The sequence below is a fragment of the Dreissena polymorpha genome, chromosome 7 (assembly GCF_020536995.1).
Source record: "Dreissena polymorpha isolate Duluth1 chromosome 7, UMN_Dpol_1.0, whole genome shotgun sequence".
Classification (NCBI taxonomy): domain Eukaryota; kingdom Metazoa; phylum Mollusca; class Bivalvia; order Myida; family Dreissenidae; genus Dreissena; species Dreissena polymorpha.
The window spans coordinates 13,440,747-13,462,876 of NC_068361.1; the positions used below are offsets into that span (position 1 = coordinate 13,440,747).

The 22,130-nt window shown below is 36.2% G+C and overlaps 3 protein-coding genes across 10 annotated transcripts in view; 1 reads left to right on the forward strand and 2 right to left on the reverse strand.

Annotated features, from left to right (window-relative positions):
• Positions 1 to 15,786, reverse strand: part of LOC127837164 (uncharacterized) — a 33,974-nt gene extending 18,188 nt beyond the window's left edge. Inside the window, exons 1-5 of the mRNA XM_052364087.1 lie at positions 15,534 to 15,786; positions 6,312 to 6,542; positions 3,899 to 4,108; positions 2,179 to 2,280; positions 1,157 to 1,368 (exon numbers count right to left, since the gene is read on the reverse strand). Of these exons, the coding sequence (XP_052220047.1) occupies positions 1,157 to 1,368; positions 2,179 to 2,214 (248 nt within the window). The 5' untranslated portion in view covers positions 2,215 to 2,280; positions 3,899 to 4,108; positions 6,312 to 6,542; positions 15,534 to 15,786. The remainder of the gene's footprint in view (positions 1 to 1,156; positions 1,369 to 2,178; positions 2,281 to 3,898; positions 4,109 to 6,311; positions 6,543 to 15,533) is intronic.
• The window catches only part of LOC127837159 (uncharacterized), a 915,490-nt gene extending 899,472 nt beyond the window's left edge, over positions 1 to 16,018 (reverse strand). The window contains exon 1 of the transcript XR_008029151.1: positions 15,780 to 16,018. The gene's annotated coding sequence lies outside the window, so the exon portion shown is untranslated. The remainder of the gene's footprint in view (positions 1 to 15,779) is intronic.
• LOC127837163 (uncharacterized) overlaps positions 1 to 22,130 on the forward strand; it is a 768,625-nt gene that overhangs the window by 513,067 nt on the left and 233,428 nt on the right. The window lies entirely within an intron of this gene.

Genomic DNA, 22,130 nt, shown 5'->3' on the forward strand with positions numbered 1-22,130 from the left:
GCCATTAAAGCAGAAAGTCTCATCCCTGATTAGCCTGTGCTAGATTTGTCCTATGAAGAGAATAGTTTAGGAAAAAACTTCCATTAAAGCAGAAAGTCTCATCTCTGATTAGCCTGTGCTAGATTTGTCCTATGAAGAGAATAGTTTAAGCAAAAACTGCCATTAAAGCAGAAAGTCTCATCCCTGATTAGCCTGTGCTAGATTTGTCCTATGAAGAGAATAGTTTAGGCAAAAACTGCCATTAAAGCAGGAAGTCTCATCCCTGATTAGCCTGTGCTAGATTTGTCCTATGAAGACAATAGTTTAGGCAAAAACTGCCATTAAAGCAGAAAGTCTCATCTCTGATTAGCCTGTGCTAGATTTGTCCTATGAAGAGAATAGTTTAGGCAAAAACTGCCATTAAAGCAGAAAGTCTCATCTCTGATTAGCCTGTGCTAGATTTGTCCTATGAAGAGAATAGTTTAGACAAAAACTGCCATTAAAGCAGAAAGTCTCATCTCTGATTAGCCTGTGCTAGATTTGTCCTATGAAGAGAATAGTTTAGACAAAAACTGCTATTAAAGCAGAAAGTCTCATCCCTGATTAGCCTGTGCTAGATTTGTCCTATGCAGAGAATAGTTTAGGCAAAAACTGCCATTAAAGCAGAAAGTCTCATCTCTGATTAGCCTGTGCTAGATTTGTCCTATGCAGAGAATAGTTTAGGCAAAAACTGCCATTAAAGCAGAAAGTCTCATCTCTGATTAGCATGTGCTAGATTTGTCCTATGAAGAGAATAGTTTAGGCAAAATATGCCATTAAAGCAGAAAGTCTCATCCCTGATTAGTCTGAGCTAGATTTGTCCTATGAAGAGAATAGTTAAGGCAAAAACTGCCATTAAAGCAGAAAGTCTCATCCCTGACTAGCCCATGCTAGATTTGTCCTATGAAGAGAATAGTTTAGGCAAAAACTGCCATTAAAGCAGAAAGTCTCATCCCTGATTAGCCTGTGCTAGATTTGTCCTATGAAGAGAATAGTTTAGGCAAAAACTGCCATTAAAGCAGAAAGTCTCATCCCTGATTAGCCTGTGCAGATTGTGCAGACTAATGTGAGATGACACTTTTTGCACATGCATTAATCTTCATTATCCCAGATCAATGCTCACATAGATAACACTTACTTGATGGCGTCTTTCCCGGGATCCACAAGGTTGTAAATAGCTTGCACTGTCTCTGACAGCATCACGTTCAACGCCTTCTGGAATACCTCCTGCTTCAGGTCCTTCTTGTTGGAATGTATGGCGCGTGCCAGGAACACTGTGTCCAGCTTCAACACGCCGGTGTACATGATCTTCCCCCCTATTTTTGTCAGCTCTGCCGCCTGGTAGTCCACCTGTGAGAGTATATGATTCGCGTTCTGAGAAAACTGGGCTAAAGGCATGTGGGTAAAGTGTCGTCCCAGATTAGCCTGTACAGTCCGCACTGGCTAATCAGGGACGACACTTTCCGCTTTTATGGTATTTTTAGTTTCAATGAAGTCCCTCCTTGCCAAAAATCCAATTTAAGCGGAAAGTGCCATCCCTGATTAGCCTGTGTGGACTGCACAGGATATTTTGGGATGACACTATACGCGCATGCATTAAGACCAGTTTTCTCAGAACAAGACACTTATGATAACGTAACATTTTAGCCACCCTTTTTGTTACCAAACACTAAAATGACCAAGATTAATGCCCCAGGTACAAACCTGGAGTCCAAGCTTGCAACACGTCTTGCCGTTCACAAAGAGCTAAGTTATATTCAAACAATTTTTAATATTCTTTATAAAGTACTGGAAAATGGCACTTTCCCAATGAGTAAAAATCTATTTTCCCATTGCTGCTCGATAAATACCCATTTAAAGGTTTCCAAAAAAAAAACATTTTAATTTTTTTTTGTAGGCTACATTTAATGCAACATTCAATTAATTTCCCTATGCAGATCTATTGCTTGAGCTTAAGTTTAAATAATAATAACAATTTGACAACATTAATTTATCAATGGTAAAGTATTTGTAAGCAACAAATGAAATACACCAATTTCCCAATATGTAAACTTCATAAAGCAAATTTTCCCTATTTAAGGTTTGTTCATGCTCATTTTTTCTCATTGGGCTGGTACTGGTACTTTTCGCAATCTGGCAAAAAATGCCCCATGTACAAACCTTGAGTCCCAGCTTGCAGCTGGTGATGCCGTTCATAATGGTTTGAATAGCATTGTTCTTCAGCGAGTCCTTGTGGCGTAAAAACAGGCAGAAACTGTGAAGCTGAAATACGGTGAAAACAGGGCCACATATTCATGAAGTGTGAAGGTAAAACAGCTTTCAATAACTCACCTAATGAATGAAAATTATATAAGCCACTGCTTTTTTCATGTATTGGTATACAACATCCTTATCTTAAATATGAAAATAAAGCTTATATGATCATTAATAATCATGCTTTCTCATTTTGAGAGCAAAATATATTTCTAAAATGCACAATATTCAATTTTTTGCTGGCATTTTGTTTAAGCCTCATTACGTATAATTCATCTTTAAACAATTGATAGTATGTTGAAGTATCATATAGTAACTAATAACTTTAGTGACTTTCTCCTTGAAAGCAAATAACTTTGGCATGTTTGGAAAGATCTTGAAAACCATCTCCATGTGGTAACTTGACCATGAACTTTTTACATTTTAAAGATACAGACCATTCTATGCCATACAATTAAAATAAACAAGCTAATTTGTGGAATTGATATTCCCCACCAATATGCTTCTAGACACAAAAGTTGTATATTTGACACTCAGTTTCAATGAAATCCACCAAAGCACTTCCAAGATATGGCTCCGGACACAAAAGTGCCGGCTGGACGAACGGAAAGACGGACGGACAACGCCAAAACAATATCTCTCTACATATGGTGGGAGATAATAATTAATTGCTGACCCTTGTGCATATGAAACAGTAAACGCTTTAGTCACTTGAAAACATTATTCCACAATATATTTGGTAGAGGTCTTTGATTGATTAATTAGATAAATTGACCTAACTGTTCAAGATTTGGTCTATTTTGGGCTAAATTAAGGCACTTAATGAAGAAAAAATTGTAGGCAAATTTTCTTAAGCAAAAAAAGGATTTATGATCAACAAAAATTGCCCAACACGTATATGCTATATAAAAACTTCCAACAACAGAAAGTCTAATATGAAGGTTAATTACAATAGGAATACCCTAAAATAAGTAACATTGGCGTACAAATGCTAAAAGACAAACATTCTGCATTTTTTAGCATCTTAAAACTTTCACAATGTCATCTTGTTTCATTTTACATGTACACATGATCTTTAGTCAGGATCGGATTGCATAATTTGGAGTGTACTTTCCTGTGCTTTTTATTGATTTGGCCCACTATTTTAATAGATAATGGGAAATTTCAAAATCATAGGAAAACCCACTTCTTTCCTTGAGGCAGTTTCATTCAGTTATGCATTGCCCCACATACACTTTTCATTTTTGCACGATTTCCTTTTTTCCTGAAGAATCCCTAAGAGCAGGACATTATAACATAATGATTATTCATGAGAAATACGTCATGCTTCTGACGCTGACCGAAGCAAATCTCGTAATTGCTTGAAAATGTTGGGATACCATCGTGGGAAATTCACATGGAATTATACAGGTATTATACTTTTTTTGAAACGGCTTATTTTATTCAAAAATATAAAAATTACAGCAAAATCAAATTGTTATGAATACATGTATTTGTAGGTGGAAGGGCTTTGATTTTAGAGCCAATGTTAAGGTTTTAGCCTGAGGCGGAATTGCAGTTTTGTGCATAAATCACATTTGCTTATGGCTCATAAATGCAGTCCACTTTGTTGTAGCACTAAACTCACAGTCTGCACAATATCCGAAAAGAGTGCTATGGTTCTGTCATGCTCCTGAACCGGTACTTCCGTGGCTGAGAGAGCTGGCCATTCTGTAGGATCTTGAACAGCAGCCTCAACACACAGCTGGTTTGGCAGGTCGTCCTGTATGGATGCTTAACACCTCCTAGCCCCTTCAGCACTCAGATGTAGTCCATCATGGGACAAGTACAGGGACTTCTTAAAATTAAATTTTGATTATAGATAATTACCGTACCAATTTGTTTTAAACATAACTAAGATATTAAAGCAGCAAATTCAATGAACTGGTTTCCCTCAACGAATGAAAAAATATTTTAGTTTCAATCAATTATAGTGTACAACTCTGAACTGACCAAAATGATCATCCTGACGAAACCTTTGCAAGAACTACTAAAACAAGAGCACCGCCTTGCGGGTGCAGACCGCTCATCTATTTTCTTTTTAAAGGTGAAGGGACTCTCATTTTCAATCACAAAGGAGGGAGGAGTGGAGTGAAGAGGGGTGTATAGTGTGGGGTTGTGGACATTTATTACATTATCTTCCAAAAAAGCGAAAAAAAAAAAAAAAAAAAAAAAAATCGGGGGGGGGGGGGGGGGTTGGGGGGGCGATGGCGGGGGGGGGGGGGGGGGGGGGGGGGGTTTTGGGTGCGATGGTTGGACGGTATTTCAAACATAACCATTTTTTAAAAAAAAATAGTGTGAGGGTGTGGTGGTCATTTGTGAGATGATCTTAAAAAAAAAAAAAAAAAAAAAATAGGGGGGGGGGGGGGAGGGGGGGAGGGGAGGGCACGGGGGATGGTTTGGGTGGAGTCTATTGTGGTATGTCAGGTAAGAGTAGTTTCATCAAAGTATCAATCAAATCTAATCATAAATAAAGAAGTTATGGCAATTTTAGCAAAATTTAATAATTTGACCTTGAGAGTCAAGGTCATTCAAAGGTCAAAGTAAAATTAAAGTTGCCAGGTACAGTAACCTCATGATAGCATGTAAGTATTTGAAGTTTGAAAGCAATAGCCTTGATACTTAAGAAGTAAAGTGGATCGAAACACAAAATTTAACCATATATTAAAAGTTACTAAGTCAAAAAAGGGCCATAATTCCGTAACAATGACAACCAGAGTTATGCAACTTGTCCTTTTACTGTACCCTTATGATAGTTTGTGAGTGTTCCAAGTATGAAAGCAATATCTATGATACTTTAGGGGTAAAGTGGACCAAAACATAAATCTTAACCAAATTTTCAATTTTCTAAGTATAAAGGGCCCATAATTCCGTTCAAATGCCAGTCAGAGTTACATAACTTTGCCTGCACGGTCCCCTTATGATAGTTCATAAATCTTGCAAGTATGAAAGCAATAGCTTTGATACTGTAGGAATAAAGTGGACCTAAACACAAAACTTAATCAAATTTTCAATTTTCTAAGTATAAAAAGGGCACATAATTCTGTCAAAATGCCAGTCAGAGTTACATTACTTTGCCTGCACAGTCCCCTTATGATAGTTAGTAAGTGTTGCAAGTATGAAAGCAATAGCTTTAATGCTTAAGGAATAAAATGGACCTAAACACAAAACTTAACCAAAATTGTCAATTTTCTAAGTATAAAAAGGGCACATAATTCTGTCAAAATCCATGCCAGAGTTATCTAAATTTGCCTGCCCAGTCCCCTCATGATAGTAAGTAAGTGTACCAAGTTTGAATGCAATAGCATTGATACTTACTGAGAAAAGTGGAACTAAACGCAAAACTTAACCAAAATTTTCAATTTTTTAAGTATAAAAAGGGCACATAATTCTGTCAAAATGCACGCCAGAGTTATCTAACTTTGCCTGCCCAGTCCCCTCATGATAGTAAGTAAGTGTACCAAGTTTGAATGCAATAGCATTGATACTTTCTGAGAAAAGTGGACCTAAACGCAAAACTTAACCGGACGCCGACGCCAACGCCAACGCCGACGCCAAGGTGATGACAATAGCTCATAATTTTTTTTCAAAAAATAGATGAGCTAAAAATGATAATACATGTTTATTTTTTAATTTCATTAACTTCCATATTACAGCGCAGACAGATATCTTTAATTATGGGGCTTTACGTCTAGAGCTGAAACCAACATAACGTGCAAGTGTACCACCACAAAGTAATACATCTATTTTAAAATTCATGATATTTCATGTAAAAGTTATTAAGAAACCAGTAATTGCAACAAAAATGCTCAATGAGTCAATTTTCACCAATTAAGGGGGCATATCTCTTGAGCAAAGAAGGATGTCTGAACAGAATTTGGGATTGGTCCACCGCAGTATAATGATGCATATATTTATTTATTTATAAGTTTCATGATGATGAATTTCCATGCAACAGTTGCTGAGAAACTTCCTATTTCACTCCAGATCTTTCCCTATACCTGTTTATTTGCTCATTTGTCCATGTATCTCACAGAAGGCACATGGTGACTCAGTTCCCACAGCATGCTGTTTGCACTCCTTATCCACTGGCAGTAGTTCCTCAACTGTGCCCCTGAGAGTGGCCATTGGGAAACATTCTCACATCAAAATCACGTGGAAGAATCTCGCAAAGCACCACGTTAATTTCAGTGCACACACGGAATACAACATCAAGGATCTCTGTCACACAACTTAAAATAACAAGCAAATTCATTGAATCACTATACCCTGCCAATATGCTTCTGGACACAAAAGTGTTATATTTGACACTAAAGAACCATTTTTTAAGAAACAAAGGGCAATAACTCGGTTATTAACAGATGGTGTACGATGCCATTTGGCGTGCATCATCCTCTTATCCATATATATACTCATACCAAGTTTCAATGAAATCCGCCAAAGCACTTCCAAAATATGGCTCCAGACACAAAAGTGCTGGAAGGACAATTGGAAAGACGGACGGACAGACAACCCAAAAACAAAATCCCTCCGCCCATGGCTAGGGATAAAAAGGTAATGGTATTAGTTGCTCATTGTAATATCTACCCATCACAAACAATTATTAACAAGAGATGTGTTTGTCAGAAACACAATGCCCCCTATTGCCCTGCTTTGAATTTTTTTTTTTACCTTTGACCTTGAAGGATGACCTCGACCTTGAACTTCCACCACTCAAAATGTGCAGCTTCATGAGATACACGTGCACACCAAATATCAAGTTGCTATCTTCAATATTGAAAAAGTTATGGCCAATGTTAAAGTTTTTGGACGGACAGACGCCATATATTTGACATTTGACCTTGAAGGATGACCTTGACCTTTCACCACTCAAAATGTTCAGCTCCATGAGGTACACACTCATGCCAAATATCAAGTTTTTATCTTCAATAATGCAAAAGTAATGTCCAATGTTGAAGGTTTTTTCCGACGGACGGACAGACTGACACACATACTGACTGACGGACAGTTCAACTTCTATGTGAAACCCTACCGGGGGCATAAATAGTTACAAACAACTACAAAAATATTTGAGAAACTAACTTATTTTATTTCATTAAAATGCCAATCCAAACAAGAAATGTGTCCACAGGACACGGATGCCCCCAACTGTAACTTTGTCACTACATAAAAGTATAACTGTGTAAACGCTTGGTAGAAGTTATAAGCTTTTTTCAAATCCTAAACACAGATTTCGAACCTTAACGTGGACCCTAAGTTCAAGGTCAAGGTCACAGGGGTAAAAATTTGTGTGCGTATGGAAAGGCCTTGTCCATATACACATGCATGCCAAATATGAAATTGCTATCTGAAGCGACATAGAAGTTATGAGCATTTTTCGAAATCTAAACGCAAAGTGTGACGGACAGACGGACGGACAGACAAACGGACAGTCCGATCACTATATGCCCTCCTTTGAGGGCATAAAAATGTCTTAGAATATCAAAATAAATCAGAAAGTCGCATAAACTAGAGAGCGGACAACATGCTTAATCCTTGAAATGCACTAAGTGACCCCGTGACCTAGTTTTAGACCCGGCATGACCCATATTCGAACTTGACCTAGATATTGTCTTAATACAACTTCTTACCAAGTTTAGTAAAGATCAGAAACTACTTCAATTAGAGAGCGGACACCATGCTAAATCCTTGAAATGCACTAAGTGACCCAGTGACCTAGTTTTTGACCCGGCATGACCCATATTTGAACTTGACCTAGATATTGTCTTGATACAACTTCTGACCAAGTTTAGTAAAGATCAGATGAAAACTACTTCAATTAGAGAGCAGACACCATGCTAAATCCTTGAAATGCACTCAGTGACCCCGTGACCTAGTTTTTGACCCGGCATGACCCATATTCGAACTTGACCTAGATATTGTCTGGATACAATTTCTGACCAAATTTGGTAAAGATAGGATGAAAACTATTTGAATTAGAGAGCGGACACGAAGTGTGACCGACCGACCGACGGACAGTGCAAAAACTATATACCCCCTTTTCTTCGAAATGGGGGCATAAAAAATCTAATAAGAAAATGATATTAAGTTGATCAAGCTCATTTGTATTCATGCTGATAAGCTGTTCAGTGGCTGATCCAGGGTTTCTAGTTAGGGGGTTGGTGTGGACATTCAATAATACAGGCCAATGTAAAAGCATAATGGTGTAGTGGATGTGGTGTCCGCCTAGTGATAGGGAGTTAGGAGGTTCTCATTATCTTCTCCAGTAAGTAATTACTAACTCACTATAATCACTAAGTAATTATTCAATTAAAATATTGCGTTTGGTTACATAAAACATCAATCTATAATTATATTGCTAAAGATTACCTTTGATAACATGGGAACTGTTTTCGGCACATACAAAATTTCGCCGATTTTAAATTTAATGTCATTATTATTCAGTCAAACTAATGGAACATAAAAGTTATCATTTTATTAAGTTTTGGAGTTATTTCTTGAGTATATTCTACGTGATTATTCTAAAGACCCTTTCTTTTGTGATGTATTAACAGCGATTTTCCTTGTCCAATTGGGAAAAGTACCCGTACCGGTCCAATTGAGAAAAATTGAGTCGTGAAAACCTCAAAATTGGGAAAAAACGAGTTGTGAAATCCTTAAATTGGGAAAATCGCGTCGTGAAGTTTGGGTCTTATTGAATACATCATACAGTTCATACTTAATTGAACATACCCATTAAAAGAATCATTTGCAGGCATGCCTTAATGACCATTAATTAATTAAGTTGAAATAAATTACAAAATATTATAAAGAACACACAAAATCAATTACAAGTTGTTTTAATCTCTTGTTAAGCAATGTCTCTGTCTTTCATTTTTTTGAAAATTTCAACAATCTTTGATGTTTGATCATCTATCAGTTGCTGGCATACCTCTCTGCACAGCATCATTAGTGCTGTCAATGTGTTGTGTGATAGACGGTCCCGATTGTTTGTGCAAAGATTGTTCATTAGACTGAACACCCTTTCCACAAAGGCAAGGTTACAAACCGACATAAAACAGTACGCTAGCTGCCTGACAAAAGAACCGGAAACAGTAACGACACTATTGATTGCACGCGCTGAATAATAAAACCCCAAATTAATCGAGCGCGTGGTTACACACAACGGATGTCACCTTTTATGTACCAGTCCCCTTATGTACCACTATCTGACCCTTTATGTACCATATATATAATATATAGAGATAAATAATATATGGTTTAATATGAAGGTGTGTTAATAATGAAATGTATTTTGTGACATATTATTTATGAATAGACTAATATATTGCCATAGATTATATTTTATACCAGCTTGTGTGTCAGTGACTGTCTTAGTATAATTTATTAGCCCTAGTAGTAATAAATGATTCATATTCTTACCTTAAATTAAAGTATATTGTAAAAATCCATTTGTCACTATCTTATCCTGACTAAGTCTAACTAAAATGTTTGTATTTCCTATTGTATAGTTGAAATGTGATACTTTGAAGAGAAGAGAGATTGACCTTCATTTTCAAACTGTAAAAAATAAAATTATTTCCTTTTTTAATCATGTTTAGAGAATGACCTTAATTTTCAAACTGTGAAAAATAAAAAAAATCCTTCTTTTATCGTGTTTACAAACAAAAAATAACTGGTGGTGTCATCAAAGGATGTCTATTTGTGGTATAAATAAAGTTATTAGGTACCTATGTAATTATAAAATTATCACGTTCGTTTTCAAATAAAAAAAGCAAAGGGAGGATAAAGAGAAAATTAGAAAATGTATTATGAGACCATGTGCTGGACTATGTTATTGTTATGTAAAATTAAATAAAAGTATAAAAGAATAAATGTTGTAATTAATTGGTCTAATTATTTGAGGAATGTGTCACTTGTGAAGAAGGACCCATTTGGTTTGGGATGTTTACTAAAAAAACATGACATTTCACACCTGGCATAGGCGAGGAATTTAGAGCTGTTGAGCACCAGACAGTGTCATTAGTCTTCATTAGAGATACTGTAACCATTGCATAAGGTTTATTTCATTTTAGCTTTATCATTTTATTTTTGCTATTGGAAATAAAATAATTTATGAATTTTAACATAATTTCAATTATAATTCTAATTGAGATTTTTTTTTATTTTGTACACGTAATTTAGATTGCTACATTTTTATATTTTACACATAGTTTAGCAATATTTTACTAAGTAAGAACTGAGTTACTAAGTTACTGAGATTTAACTTTTTTTTTGGTTCTTAACATTACATTATGAATTGCAAAAACAAAATAGATATAACAGGCCACAATAAAAATATTGTTGGTTTGCCCTTTACCGACCCTAAATTTTACAGGTGGGTAGGTAGGTAGGAAAATTATTATATTTTATTTGAGAAATTATATTTTTAATACACTTATAGTCTATGAATATTTAATACACTGTTATTAAAGCTCGATTGGTCATTGTCGGCTCGGGTACTACTTACATGTACCCCGGGTAATCTTTAGTATACTTACACGTACCCCGGGTACGGTTAATATACTTAATATTTAAGTCGATATTAGACTGTACCCGAGTAGTATTTCCTCCCCAAATCCGATGTTGTAAAACGCGCTTTCGATTAGCTTAAACAAACTTCTCTTTAAAAAAACTGCATCAACATGCTTTTTGAGTATGAGTTTCGATAATATAGAAGGCCATTTTACAGAAAATTGATATAAATGTCAATATAATTAAAATTAAAAAAAAAATAGCCGACAACGACCGATTTAGCGTCAAATTTCCCGGGTACGATTAAGTATATTTATTGTACCCGGGGTACATGTAAGTATACTTTAGAGTACCCGGGGTACATGTAAGTAGTACCCGAGCCGACAATGACCAATCGAGCGTTATTAAAGCACTGTTGCAGTGTACGAAGCCCTATGTAGCTTTTCATTATCTTGTTTGCTGTTTCTTGCATATATCAATATCAAATGCATGCTTGTGTGTTATAACATCAAATACGTGTTCATTATAATATGATGTTAATTGCTCAAATGCATTTGTCATTATTTAACTGCCAGACAGCTTTTATTTTTAACTTCAACCTTTCCCTTCAATTGGGCTTAATTAGCATGCAACAAGCATTGAAGGAGTGTAGAAAGACAGCCCAAAGCCTTTAATGGAAAAATCCAGACATTGTGAAAGACCGTCACATTTAACAGGCCAGACTTGCCTACCAGGAGAAACAATTCACAGGCCAGTTGAAATTTTTACAGGCCTCAATTTAAAGTGTTTGACCGGTGAGTGCATAGTCTCGGCATGGCAAAGTAAATTCACGGAAAGGCAAACTGAACATAAGCATTAGTTCTTCTTGAATGCTCTGAGCTTTAATGAGTACATTCGTACAGCTCAGAAGGTCAATAGCTGGGAGTTGTATTATTGCAACTAACATTAGCATGAAAACTTGATTTGGGGAAATAAATTAAGCGTGTTAGTTTCAGTTTGTGGATATATTAACGCTTGAAACATATATACTTGAGTGTTGTCGATGCATTTAGCTAAGAGACATTAATATATTAAATAAGTTTACCTTTAAATATCCATTTCACTAACATGCCATTACAGTAAACTGTTTAGAGTGGCAAGCATAATAAAGCAGAATATGCACATGAATCTGATTAAACACAGATCCACTTGCATATAAATCTAATCATGTTTGTCTTTTATTTTGCATTTTCGAACAATAATCATGTAACTGTTAGATGCATTTTTCTATGGGAGTAGACTGCATTTCAATTTTCAAACACTTGTTCTGTGACATTCAGTTCATACATTTTCAAAAAAAAAGAGTTTTATTTGTATCTAAAACGTATGCTTCATCGTAGAATGACACTTTCTTTTCATTAATCCATACTAATTATATGATGTCCATCGTAAATTCGATAGTTAGTATTCAATAAGACTACTTTCGCGAACCAATAGTTAAGTATGATGTCGTTTGGCCATTTTCACGGAACACCGCCGATCGCGATGCTGGTTATAGACGCTTGCATTACTGTCTATTCTGGGGTTATGAAATTCCAACCATCGGAGCGACCTAGATTGGTCAGGGGCGATAAGAATGGACAGGGATATAAATATGCGCAGAAATAAATATTGCATTCGGCTCTTTTATGATTGGCGAAAAAAAAAAAAATGTTTTCAGAAATCGCAATAAAATTTTTTGGGTCGGGGGGGGGGGGGGGGGGGGGGTAAAAAGTGGGTCGGTCGGTAAAGGGCAAACAAACTTAATTTTAATTCAGGCCACATAAAATTCAGCAATATTTTACTTAGTAAGAACTGAGTTACTAATTTAATCTGTTTTATTGAACTTTTTTTTTCCAAATTGTCAAAACTTTTATGATAGCAAGAAATAAATGATTCAGTACAATGAATTGCAATGTTATAGTAGACAATATTTGATAAACTTAAATTTGACTCGATCAACACTTAATAATGTCCATTCACACTGCTATGAATGAATGGACAACACCTTCATAATATATAGGTGGTACATAAAGTCTCAAAGTGGTACATAAAGGGACTGGTACATAAAGGGAATGGTCACACCCACACACAACTATACGATTTTCTTTGTTCGCTCGCCGAAAGTTGGGTTTTGTTACGAAAATTTCGGTCGTTTTGAGAAAAAATTCGGACGTCAATTGGGATTTTTTCAGATGCCGATTTGGGAATTTGGGAATTTTTGCTTGATTGGGAAAGTACCGTTTACCGGTACTTTATAAAGAAGGAGGAAAATCGCTGAATTAAGTTACGTTGTGATTGTAAACAATATTGCATCTCCGACTCATACTCGATCATTTTCGTACCAAATTGTTTCAAACTGTAAAAAATCAAACTGTGCTGACATACACATTGTAAATAGACTAATTCATATGTACATTTTATGGATTCTCTTTGATTTTCTTTTAGAAGCTGCTCTGTCAAATGCTGGACTTCACACATTCCATGCAGCATTCTGCTGAGCAAAACTGACTGCGTGCTTTGTACTCAACAAAAAAGCAATTCTGGACCTATAAAGCTTGACCGGGACTGAAACATTAGCAATTGTGACTCTGTAATGTTCAACGTTAGTGAACTGTAAAGAAACTGCAATTATTGAGAAGAGACTCTGTATGTCAAATTGGATAAGTGTCGACTTCCCAAAAGAAAAAAAACATTTCTTTGAGGGTAAAATATTATATTTTGGTGAAAAATTATATTTTTGGAGGGGAAATGGTATTTTTAGGGGAACAATTCTGGTAGGGGAAGACGCCGAATATCGGCGTCACTTTCTTAGTAAAAAAAACCCTGACGTTGCAATATTTTTATTACAAAAGAGGGTGTTGTACACTTGAACTTATACCTATAATTAATTATCCTTGCCTAAAAATTCATTTGACACACCTGAGACCATGTTGTGTATTACCATTATTATTTTGCACATTATGCCGACACTTTGAAAAAATTGCAAATAAGCGAAAAGCAGAAGTTTAGTCTTGTCAACTGTCTCTGAATAATTTTCTGAAGACCATATAAGACGCGAAAGTGTAGGATACGGTATTCATTTTATTTGATGACTGCTTGTTATTATTTCTTCATAGAAGGCTTACTGGATGAATGGAGTATTTATTTTTGTTCTACATCTTTGATGAAGTCGACTCATTGACATTTAGTGCCATGACTGAGCGTGTTTTTGAACTAACAAACCCGTGGTAGTAACTTATCCGAATATATGCAAACTCATAACAGTGTGTCTAATACTATATGTGTTGAGTGCACAGAAACAAGGGCGAGAAGATAAGGGTATAAATGAACATACTGAATGTGTTATTTTGTTTATGAGCTTGAACATACAAAAACTTGACTTTAATCAATTGGGATGTACATGCAGTTTAATAATCGGGTTGTTATTTTATAATCATATTCATGTGGAAACTGCCTCATTCACATGCAATACGCAGCTGCTGTCTATATGTTTAATGCCACATTCCATAATGACTGAATATCTTTACTTTGAATTTCAAAACATGAAAATGAATTAAATGAAATGAAAATAAACGAAATAATGAAATAAAATTCAGGTGAAAAATATTTGATTATATTTTATTTAAATATGGTTTGGTAAATTATTTACTGGTAAAACAATTCTTGTTGATAACAGTAAATTCGTGATAATAAGTATGTTGTTGTTTATTTTTTGTCTCACACATAAAGTGACAGGTACACTCATATAATTAGCGTTAAGCTTATGATGTGGGTCTTCATCATAAATCTAAATTTTTGCTACTAGTATTTTCTCCTTAGCACTAACCTAGTAATGTTCAATCTGTTTATGCCATAAGCGATAGTTTTTTCCAACTGTTAATTCCTGAGGATTCAGAAAAATACAATAAGTTAACCACATTTCATGACATAAGCTCTAACAGTGCGGAAGATATGCAAAGAGTACTGTGTCCAAAGCCAAAGGTGATATTTCTGGTCTATGTAATTTTGCGCAGTGAATGAGGTCTATGCACTTCTTTCAAGATAGATGCAAACACTCCCGCAAGCATTGTTGCATATATATGTTTATTAACATTAATTAAGTACAAAAAGTTTTTCATTTACATATGCAGGGGATACATTTACGATGTCGATGATTTAGACATGGGACCAAAATAATGAAGTAAGGCACCTTTCTTTTTTATACTTGAGTTAAATAAAATCGTTTTAGAAATAATCTCGCCCTAAAACATAAATGGCATCCCTGCAAATGGAAAACATCAATAAAACACAGTTTCGCGAGATTTTTTTATTTTTTGTATTCTAACATTGTTTTTAAAAGTAAACAAAAAATGAAATACATGTTTAAGAGTTTGAAAACAGTACAAGGGGTAACTATACATTAAGCATAGCTTCATAAACTTGTTTAAGATTAAAACAAATGCTATTTTATTGCTTTGCTAAATTACATATTGTTTTGTAAAGAAATTGAATGTTTTGTTGCATGATAATGTGCAGACATATATTACCCGTGTTATTTTTAACAAACATCAAATAAGCTTTTGCCTGTAAATTAGGTAGCACCTATTATCATATTATCGATAAGTCAGTAAAAGGGGTAATATAAAGCAGCATGCCACAGAAACATGTTGGGTTTCACACTCAACTGTAGACAGTTAAAAATTATTCACCAGATACGGGCAAAAGTCAATCCTTGTATTTGGAGGACACGCAGACTTCAAACGATGGACATTTTAATCCCCGGCAATAAGAACACGAACATCGCTGCTGCATCAGCCACCAGACATGTTCTTCACCTGAAACAGAATAAACAAAAGGCTTCCCGGCAAAGGATATCGTTCCACGAACCCTGGGGAAGTTTAAAAACTCAAATGCAACACGACAATTAAACGCCCGAATTCAAATACAATCCGAACCTGGATTTTCCAAACAAGTTTAACAACGTTCAGTTTTTAAATAGGTAACGTCGCGAAATCAAATTACAAATTCTAAACGAGCACTTTCAAACGATTAAATGTCACGCAACGCGGTTCTCTTAAACTGCAACGTAGTCTCTGGTCAACAACAGCTGTTTTATAGTATGTAAGCTTTGGTAAGTATAAAATACTGTCGAGAATAATATTCTCTGGACTCTGAAAACCCTTGTTAAACAAGTTCAAATCAGAAAGGGAGATCACCACCACTTACTATAGCCGGTTTATGGACGTTTCGTGCCACTACCAGTTCGTGCCACTGATATTTGTGTTGAAAAGGGGTAGACGGAAAAAAAAGAGGCCGGTAGGACCTGTAAATAAACTCTGATTTAAAAAAAACAACAACATACTACCATTCTATTTTCCTCCCTGCGGCGTCTCCCGCATCACCGCGGCGTCCCACTCGGGATTAATGTTTTCAACAGTCACAAGGGTCTACGGGTTATTATTTAGGTTGTAAAGAACACGATGTATCTTGTGTATTTATACTGTAGTGTTTATTATTATTTTAATAAGGCATACGCAGTGGAAGCTCGCTATCGGAGTATTTAACTGTGCGTTTCATGCGCGATGTAATTAGCGTATTTATATTTTGTTCAGATATCCCGTGTCTCGCAAAAATTTGAAAACTTGTTGCCTTACAACGGATCCGATCTTGTTCGGAGGCATTAACAGTAGACGGCGATCAATATTTACCGTGATATTGCTGTATGCTGCTATTATACCTGCACTTAGTTCTAGTCTTTGGGCCGCATGATGAGGGCATATGAAGAATAAATGTTCGAAGGTGTCTGGAACGCTGCATTGGGGGCAGAGAACTGTTTTGTGGAAATCGCCGTGTAATCTAGACACCATTAGGCGCATGCGCGTATATGCTCTGTCTTCTTTTTTAATGGCGCTATAGATATGAATCTTGTGGCTGGGGTTAGTGATAAATGGTAAGTCATGATTAGCGCAGTATATTGAATAGTGGTGGTCTTGTTCAGTATACGCTTTTTGGTTAATATTGGCGATAAGTTCGCGTGCGCTGGGTTTTAACCCGGAGAGTATACCCTCTTGTGATCCTATTTTTGCAAGTTTGTCGGCGTAATCGTTGTCCGGGATGCCTACATGACTCGGTATCCATATTAATTTCAGAGCTATGTTTTTATTAGTCAATTGCGTGATACCTTCTAAGACTGCGTATACCAAGTCTGGCCGCGTTTTTGATGAGCCTGCGTTTAGTGCTTGTAATGCGCTAAGAGAGTCAGTTAAAATCGCGTAGTTTGTTTGACCGTGAGTGTCAAGCGTGTTTAGCCATATTATTGCGTCGTTAATGATCGATAGTTCACAGGTGAATATGGACAATTCTTTTTGATGTTTTACTCTGCCGTGATGAATAATGGCATTTTGCGGGTTATAAACTACGTACGCAGCGCCGGCTAGTTCTAATTCCTCATTTTTACTACCGTCCGTGTAAATCTCTGTGTGTTCGCCGTATGTGGTATTAATATAGTCTAGGGCGATGGCTGCGCTGTTAGAGTCGATTTCGGATTTTTTAATTAGTGTTGAGAGGTGAAAGTCGATGTTAGGTTTGGATATTTCACTCAGGCTATAATAAGTTGGTGGCTGCACTTTAATATTATCGATCTTATAATACTCATTTAGCTTTTGAACATTCATCGCGTACGGGGGTTTCTTGTTTCCTTTAAGGTAGACCGGGTCGTCCTTGGTTACGCTTAAGTTGATAGGGAGTTCATCTCCTAAAGCCTTTGTGCGCGCGTGGTATTTAAGCTGATTAATTTCTCTTTGATGGTTCAGCGTAAGCATCCCACATGCGATGTGGAGGAGAACGGTTCTTGTGGATTTACGCGTGCCCGTGATAATTTTTAGTGCCGTATTTTGTATTACTTGTAGCTTGTATAGTAGATTGTTGTTGGCTGAGTGGTATGCTATGCTTCCGTAGTTTATTTTTGCCCATATAGTGGCTTTGTAAATACGCATCAGTGCTTGCTTATCTGTACCCCAGTTATTTTTTTGGATGCAGGGGGTAGACGTTTCGTCCCACTGATAATATATAGGCGGATAGGTGTGAATAATGCCGTATAGGTGTGAATGATATTGGGGTGTATATAAATGTAGAAAATTACAACAATGTTGACAATTATGATTATAAATAACAAACAAATAAAATGATTTATCGTTAGTATACTAATATTTGTAAATAGTGTATAATATGCGTTAAACATAAAGCATAAAGTGTTGTTATTTTTTATGAATCATGTGTATGCACTTGTAATAATAAAATAAAATGATTTATTGTTAGTATAAAAACATGTGTGCATAGTTCATTATGTTTAATAAATATAAAACATGAAATGCTGTTATTTTTTATGCTTCAATTGTATGTATTATATACATAAATAATAATATATAACATGAATGAAAAATAATACAATTTAAAATAAAGTTGGTCTTTTTCTTTTTAGAAAAGCTTATGCTTTACTATCGACTCACAAACTTTCAATTAGCCGTATGTGTATTTACGTAATTAGCAAACAATTAATTACCGACTCGGGCCTTTAATTTACCGACAGGGGCTTTTAATGGCCAATTAGTAACCAATTAGTAAACAACTCACCGCTTTAATTATGATACAAACTGTGTAATTCATTGAAGAAGTAAATAAAGTCAGTTGAACACACAGTATATAATACCGTCAGACGGTAAGAACGAACAACGACGTTAAAGGTATTTTTGTTTACATATATAGAATAATAAAGCAATATATTATTTTCAATTGATAGTTATAATTTAAATATTTTCTTATAAAAACTAATATATCACATTTTCATTGGATAGTTATAATTTAAATATTATTGAATACAAACTAATGTACATCATATAGTTCACAACATATTTATTTTTTCCAGGATGGCATCGCAGAATCAACGGTCGAGCAGGGCGTCCCGACCTAGGGTTTTACGTGCTCGTCCCCCTGTTGCGCCATGAGGCAGAAACAGTGTATCTGACAATCCGCCCTGTGTCGGAGCACGCCCTGACTCGGGTACACCGGAACATTTTCAAAGAAGTGCACGGGCGGCTCTTCGAGATCTGGGAGAAGTACGAAGACGATGACATGACAACTACTCAACTGCTGAGAGCGTGCAGCCATATAAACGAGCTGGGACCGAGCACAACCCAGGATGACATCCACGATGAGGACTTCTGAAATGCAATACATTGTGTGACATAACGGTATATGCTTGTTGTTTATTCTTATGATAGAAATTTATCCTCTCCCCTGATTCAAGATCAGTGTTCTGATTGGCCAAAATGATTTGGGCGACCGTGGACCAACAGGCCTCTGTACATGTCGACCACGGCATTTATGCATGAATCGACAGATACTTTATTTCCTGCAAGGTATTGATTGAAGAAGTGCGTTTGTTGTTGGTGAAAGGAGAATGATATTACTACCTTAACCAATACAGACAGACTGACAGATGGATGGACGGACGGACGGTGTACGGACAGACGTAGGGGCGGTCGGTCGGACGGGACCGGACGAGGCGGGAAGGGGCGGGGTGGAGTGGGGTGGGCGGGCATTCGGGCAGACAGACAGACAGGCACACAGACAGAATAGTTTATGTTGCATGTGCGCAAAGTGTCGTCCCAGATTGGGCTATGATAAGAGTGTTTAACTATACTACATTAGTCTGGGTGAAGTTGGGTCAAAAACTAGGTCACCGGGTCAAGTTTTCGACAGATAGTGTTCCTTGAACTCCAAATCTCCAATTTTGTTTTAAACATAACGCCTGTAGAATAAACAAAGTGTCTTTTATTGATAAGAAATTTAAAAACACATCATGCTAATTGCATGTGATCATTACATTTGAGTCGTGTTCTGAGAAAGCTGGGCATAACGCATGTGCGTAAAGTGTCATCCAAGATGAGCGTGTGCAGTAAGCACACTTTCCGCTTTAATGGTATTTTTAGTTTCAAGGAAGTCCCTACTTACCGAAAATCAAGTTTAGGCGGAAAGTATCGTCCCTGATTAGCCTGTACGGACTGCACAGGCTAATCTGTGATGACACTTTACGCACATGCATTATGCCCAGGTTTCTCAGAACACGACTCATTTGTATTAAGACAGGCAATAAATTTAACATCTTTACATCTTTAATCTAGGGTGGAAATAAACGATGGTTTTCAACTATCTGCACCAAAATAGATCCGCTCACGAGACCGGTATGTCGCCAAATACTTAACAATTCAAGTGCTGTAAATATAAACTTAAGTATGCGTGCAACGGTCTCCTAATTAGAACGGAACGCCTTAAGCTGCATTATGCCTCATATGATCGGCGTTATGAGAAAATGAGGCTTAATGCATGTGCCTAAGGTGTCGTCCTATATCAGCCTGTGCACTCTGACTAGGCTAATACGAGACGACAATAAAAGCCTAAACTGTATATTCGATAAGAAAAAAATTCCGGCATGCTATAAAACCTGAAAGTGTCGTCCCGTATAAACCTGTGAGGACTGCATAGCCAAGTCTGGAACAACACTTTAAGCAAATGAGTTATGCCCTGTTTTTCCATAACGAGGCTCAAAGTTAAATATGAATATTCGCTGAACAAACTTTTGTTTCGGATTTCACATTAGGATCGATTCAATAAATTAAAATATAAAAAGGCAATCTGAGTTTCAATAAAGATTGCAATGTCATTTTTCTCCGTAATATATTACAAGACGATGATCTGTCACGTGTTTTTTTTTAAATCCAACATCGTTAGGTCACGTCTATTGGTAAACTACGGTATATTCGAGTGGTATATCTTATCTAGGTGCGGTTTTACTGTATAGCAATATTTGTTAAACAAATGTAAGGAAATATAATTCTAGGTTTTAGCTCTAATATGAATAGTCTTGGTTTAACCCATTTATGCCTAGCGTCTAGAAAAAAGGGCCTTGGCAAACAGCGTAGACCCAGATGAGACGCCGCATGATGGAAGGAATTTCTGTAAGAAATATTCTAAATACAGAAATAAATACACTAGACATACCTATTTTTGGAAATAAATTGATCCAATTAAGAAGGATGGGAGAGTCCACTAGGCATAAATGGGTTAATAAAAAATGCTAAGGTAAAGGCAGATATTAACTTTTCAATAAAAAAAGTCGGCCTCGGCCTGAAATCTTTCTGAGATTCAGTTAAGTGTATCTACCGAACTATTTGAGATTAAAAACTAACGGCGACACATTTGCAGACTTGGTTAATGAAAATTGTATTTTGCTACAATGTTTTCTTCATCAATCCCCATTAAACAGCTCAAATTATATGAAAGTCTATGTTCAATGGTTATTTTGGCTCAATAAAATCTTGAACAAGGGAGAGCGCTGTGGCTATTTTAATAAATCGTGGCATGATATGGCAACGAGTGTAAGATCCCTTTAAACCCTTTTTATTACATGCTTTTAAATAAGCAACGACAATTCCGTCAGATCCTATATTGACTAACTTAATTAGTATTAATGAACGTCTTTATCAAAAACGATTTTTTTTATTTACGGTGGGAAATGCATATTATGTTCCACTTTAAACTATTCACTCAGCTCTTGTAATTGCATTATTCACTCAGCTGTTGTAATTGCAGATACTACTTGGTTGTTAAATACATGGATACATTCTAAAATAAATGTTAAATGTCACACAGAAACAGTGACATTGATTAATGCCATGTACAATGAAATGTTTTTCATTCCTTCATATCACAGCTCCAAATATTTGTTTATTTACTGCTAAACATTAATAAATCGAACAAATATTAATGAGGCACGTATTGCTGTTTGAATTGCCTATAAAACTGCTAGATATGTTAGATAGTGATGTACTGGATATGGTGTCCGCCTAGGGACAAAGAGGCCACAGGTTTAATCCCCACTGTTGGAGTGTTACTTAGATCTTTCTTAAGTACTGGTTCCTCCCGGGAAATGGACTCAAACGCAATCAAATAAGACTTAGGCTTGGGATGCAATTAAGCTGAAATACATGGGTTTAACCCATTTATGCCTAGCGGAATCTCCCATCCTTCTAAATTGGATCAATTTATTTCCAAAATTAGGGATGTCTAGTATATTTATTTCTATATGTAGAATATTTCTTACAGAAATTCCTTTAAGCAAACAGCGCAGACCCCTGATGAGACACCGCACTATGCAGCGTCTCATTTGGGTGTACGCTGTTTACCAAGGCCTTTTTTCTATATGCTAGGCATAAATGGGTTTAATTAAACCAATCTGTTGATAAACA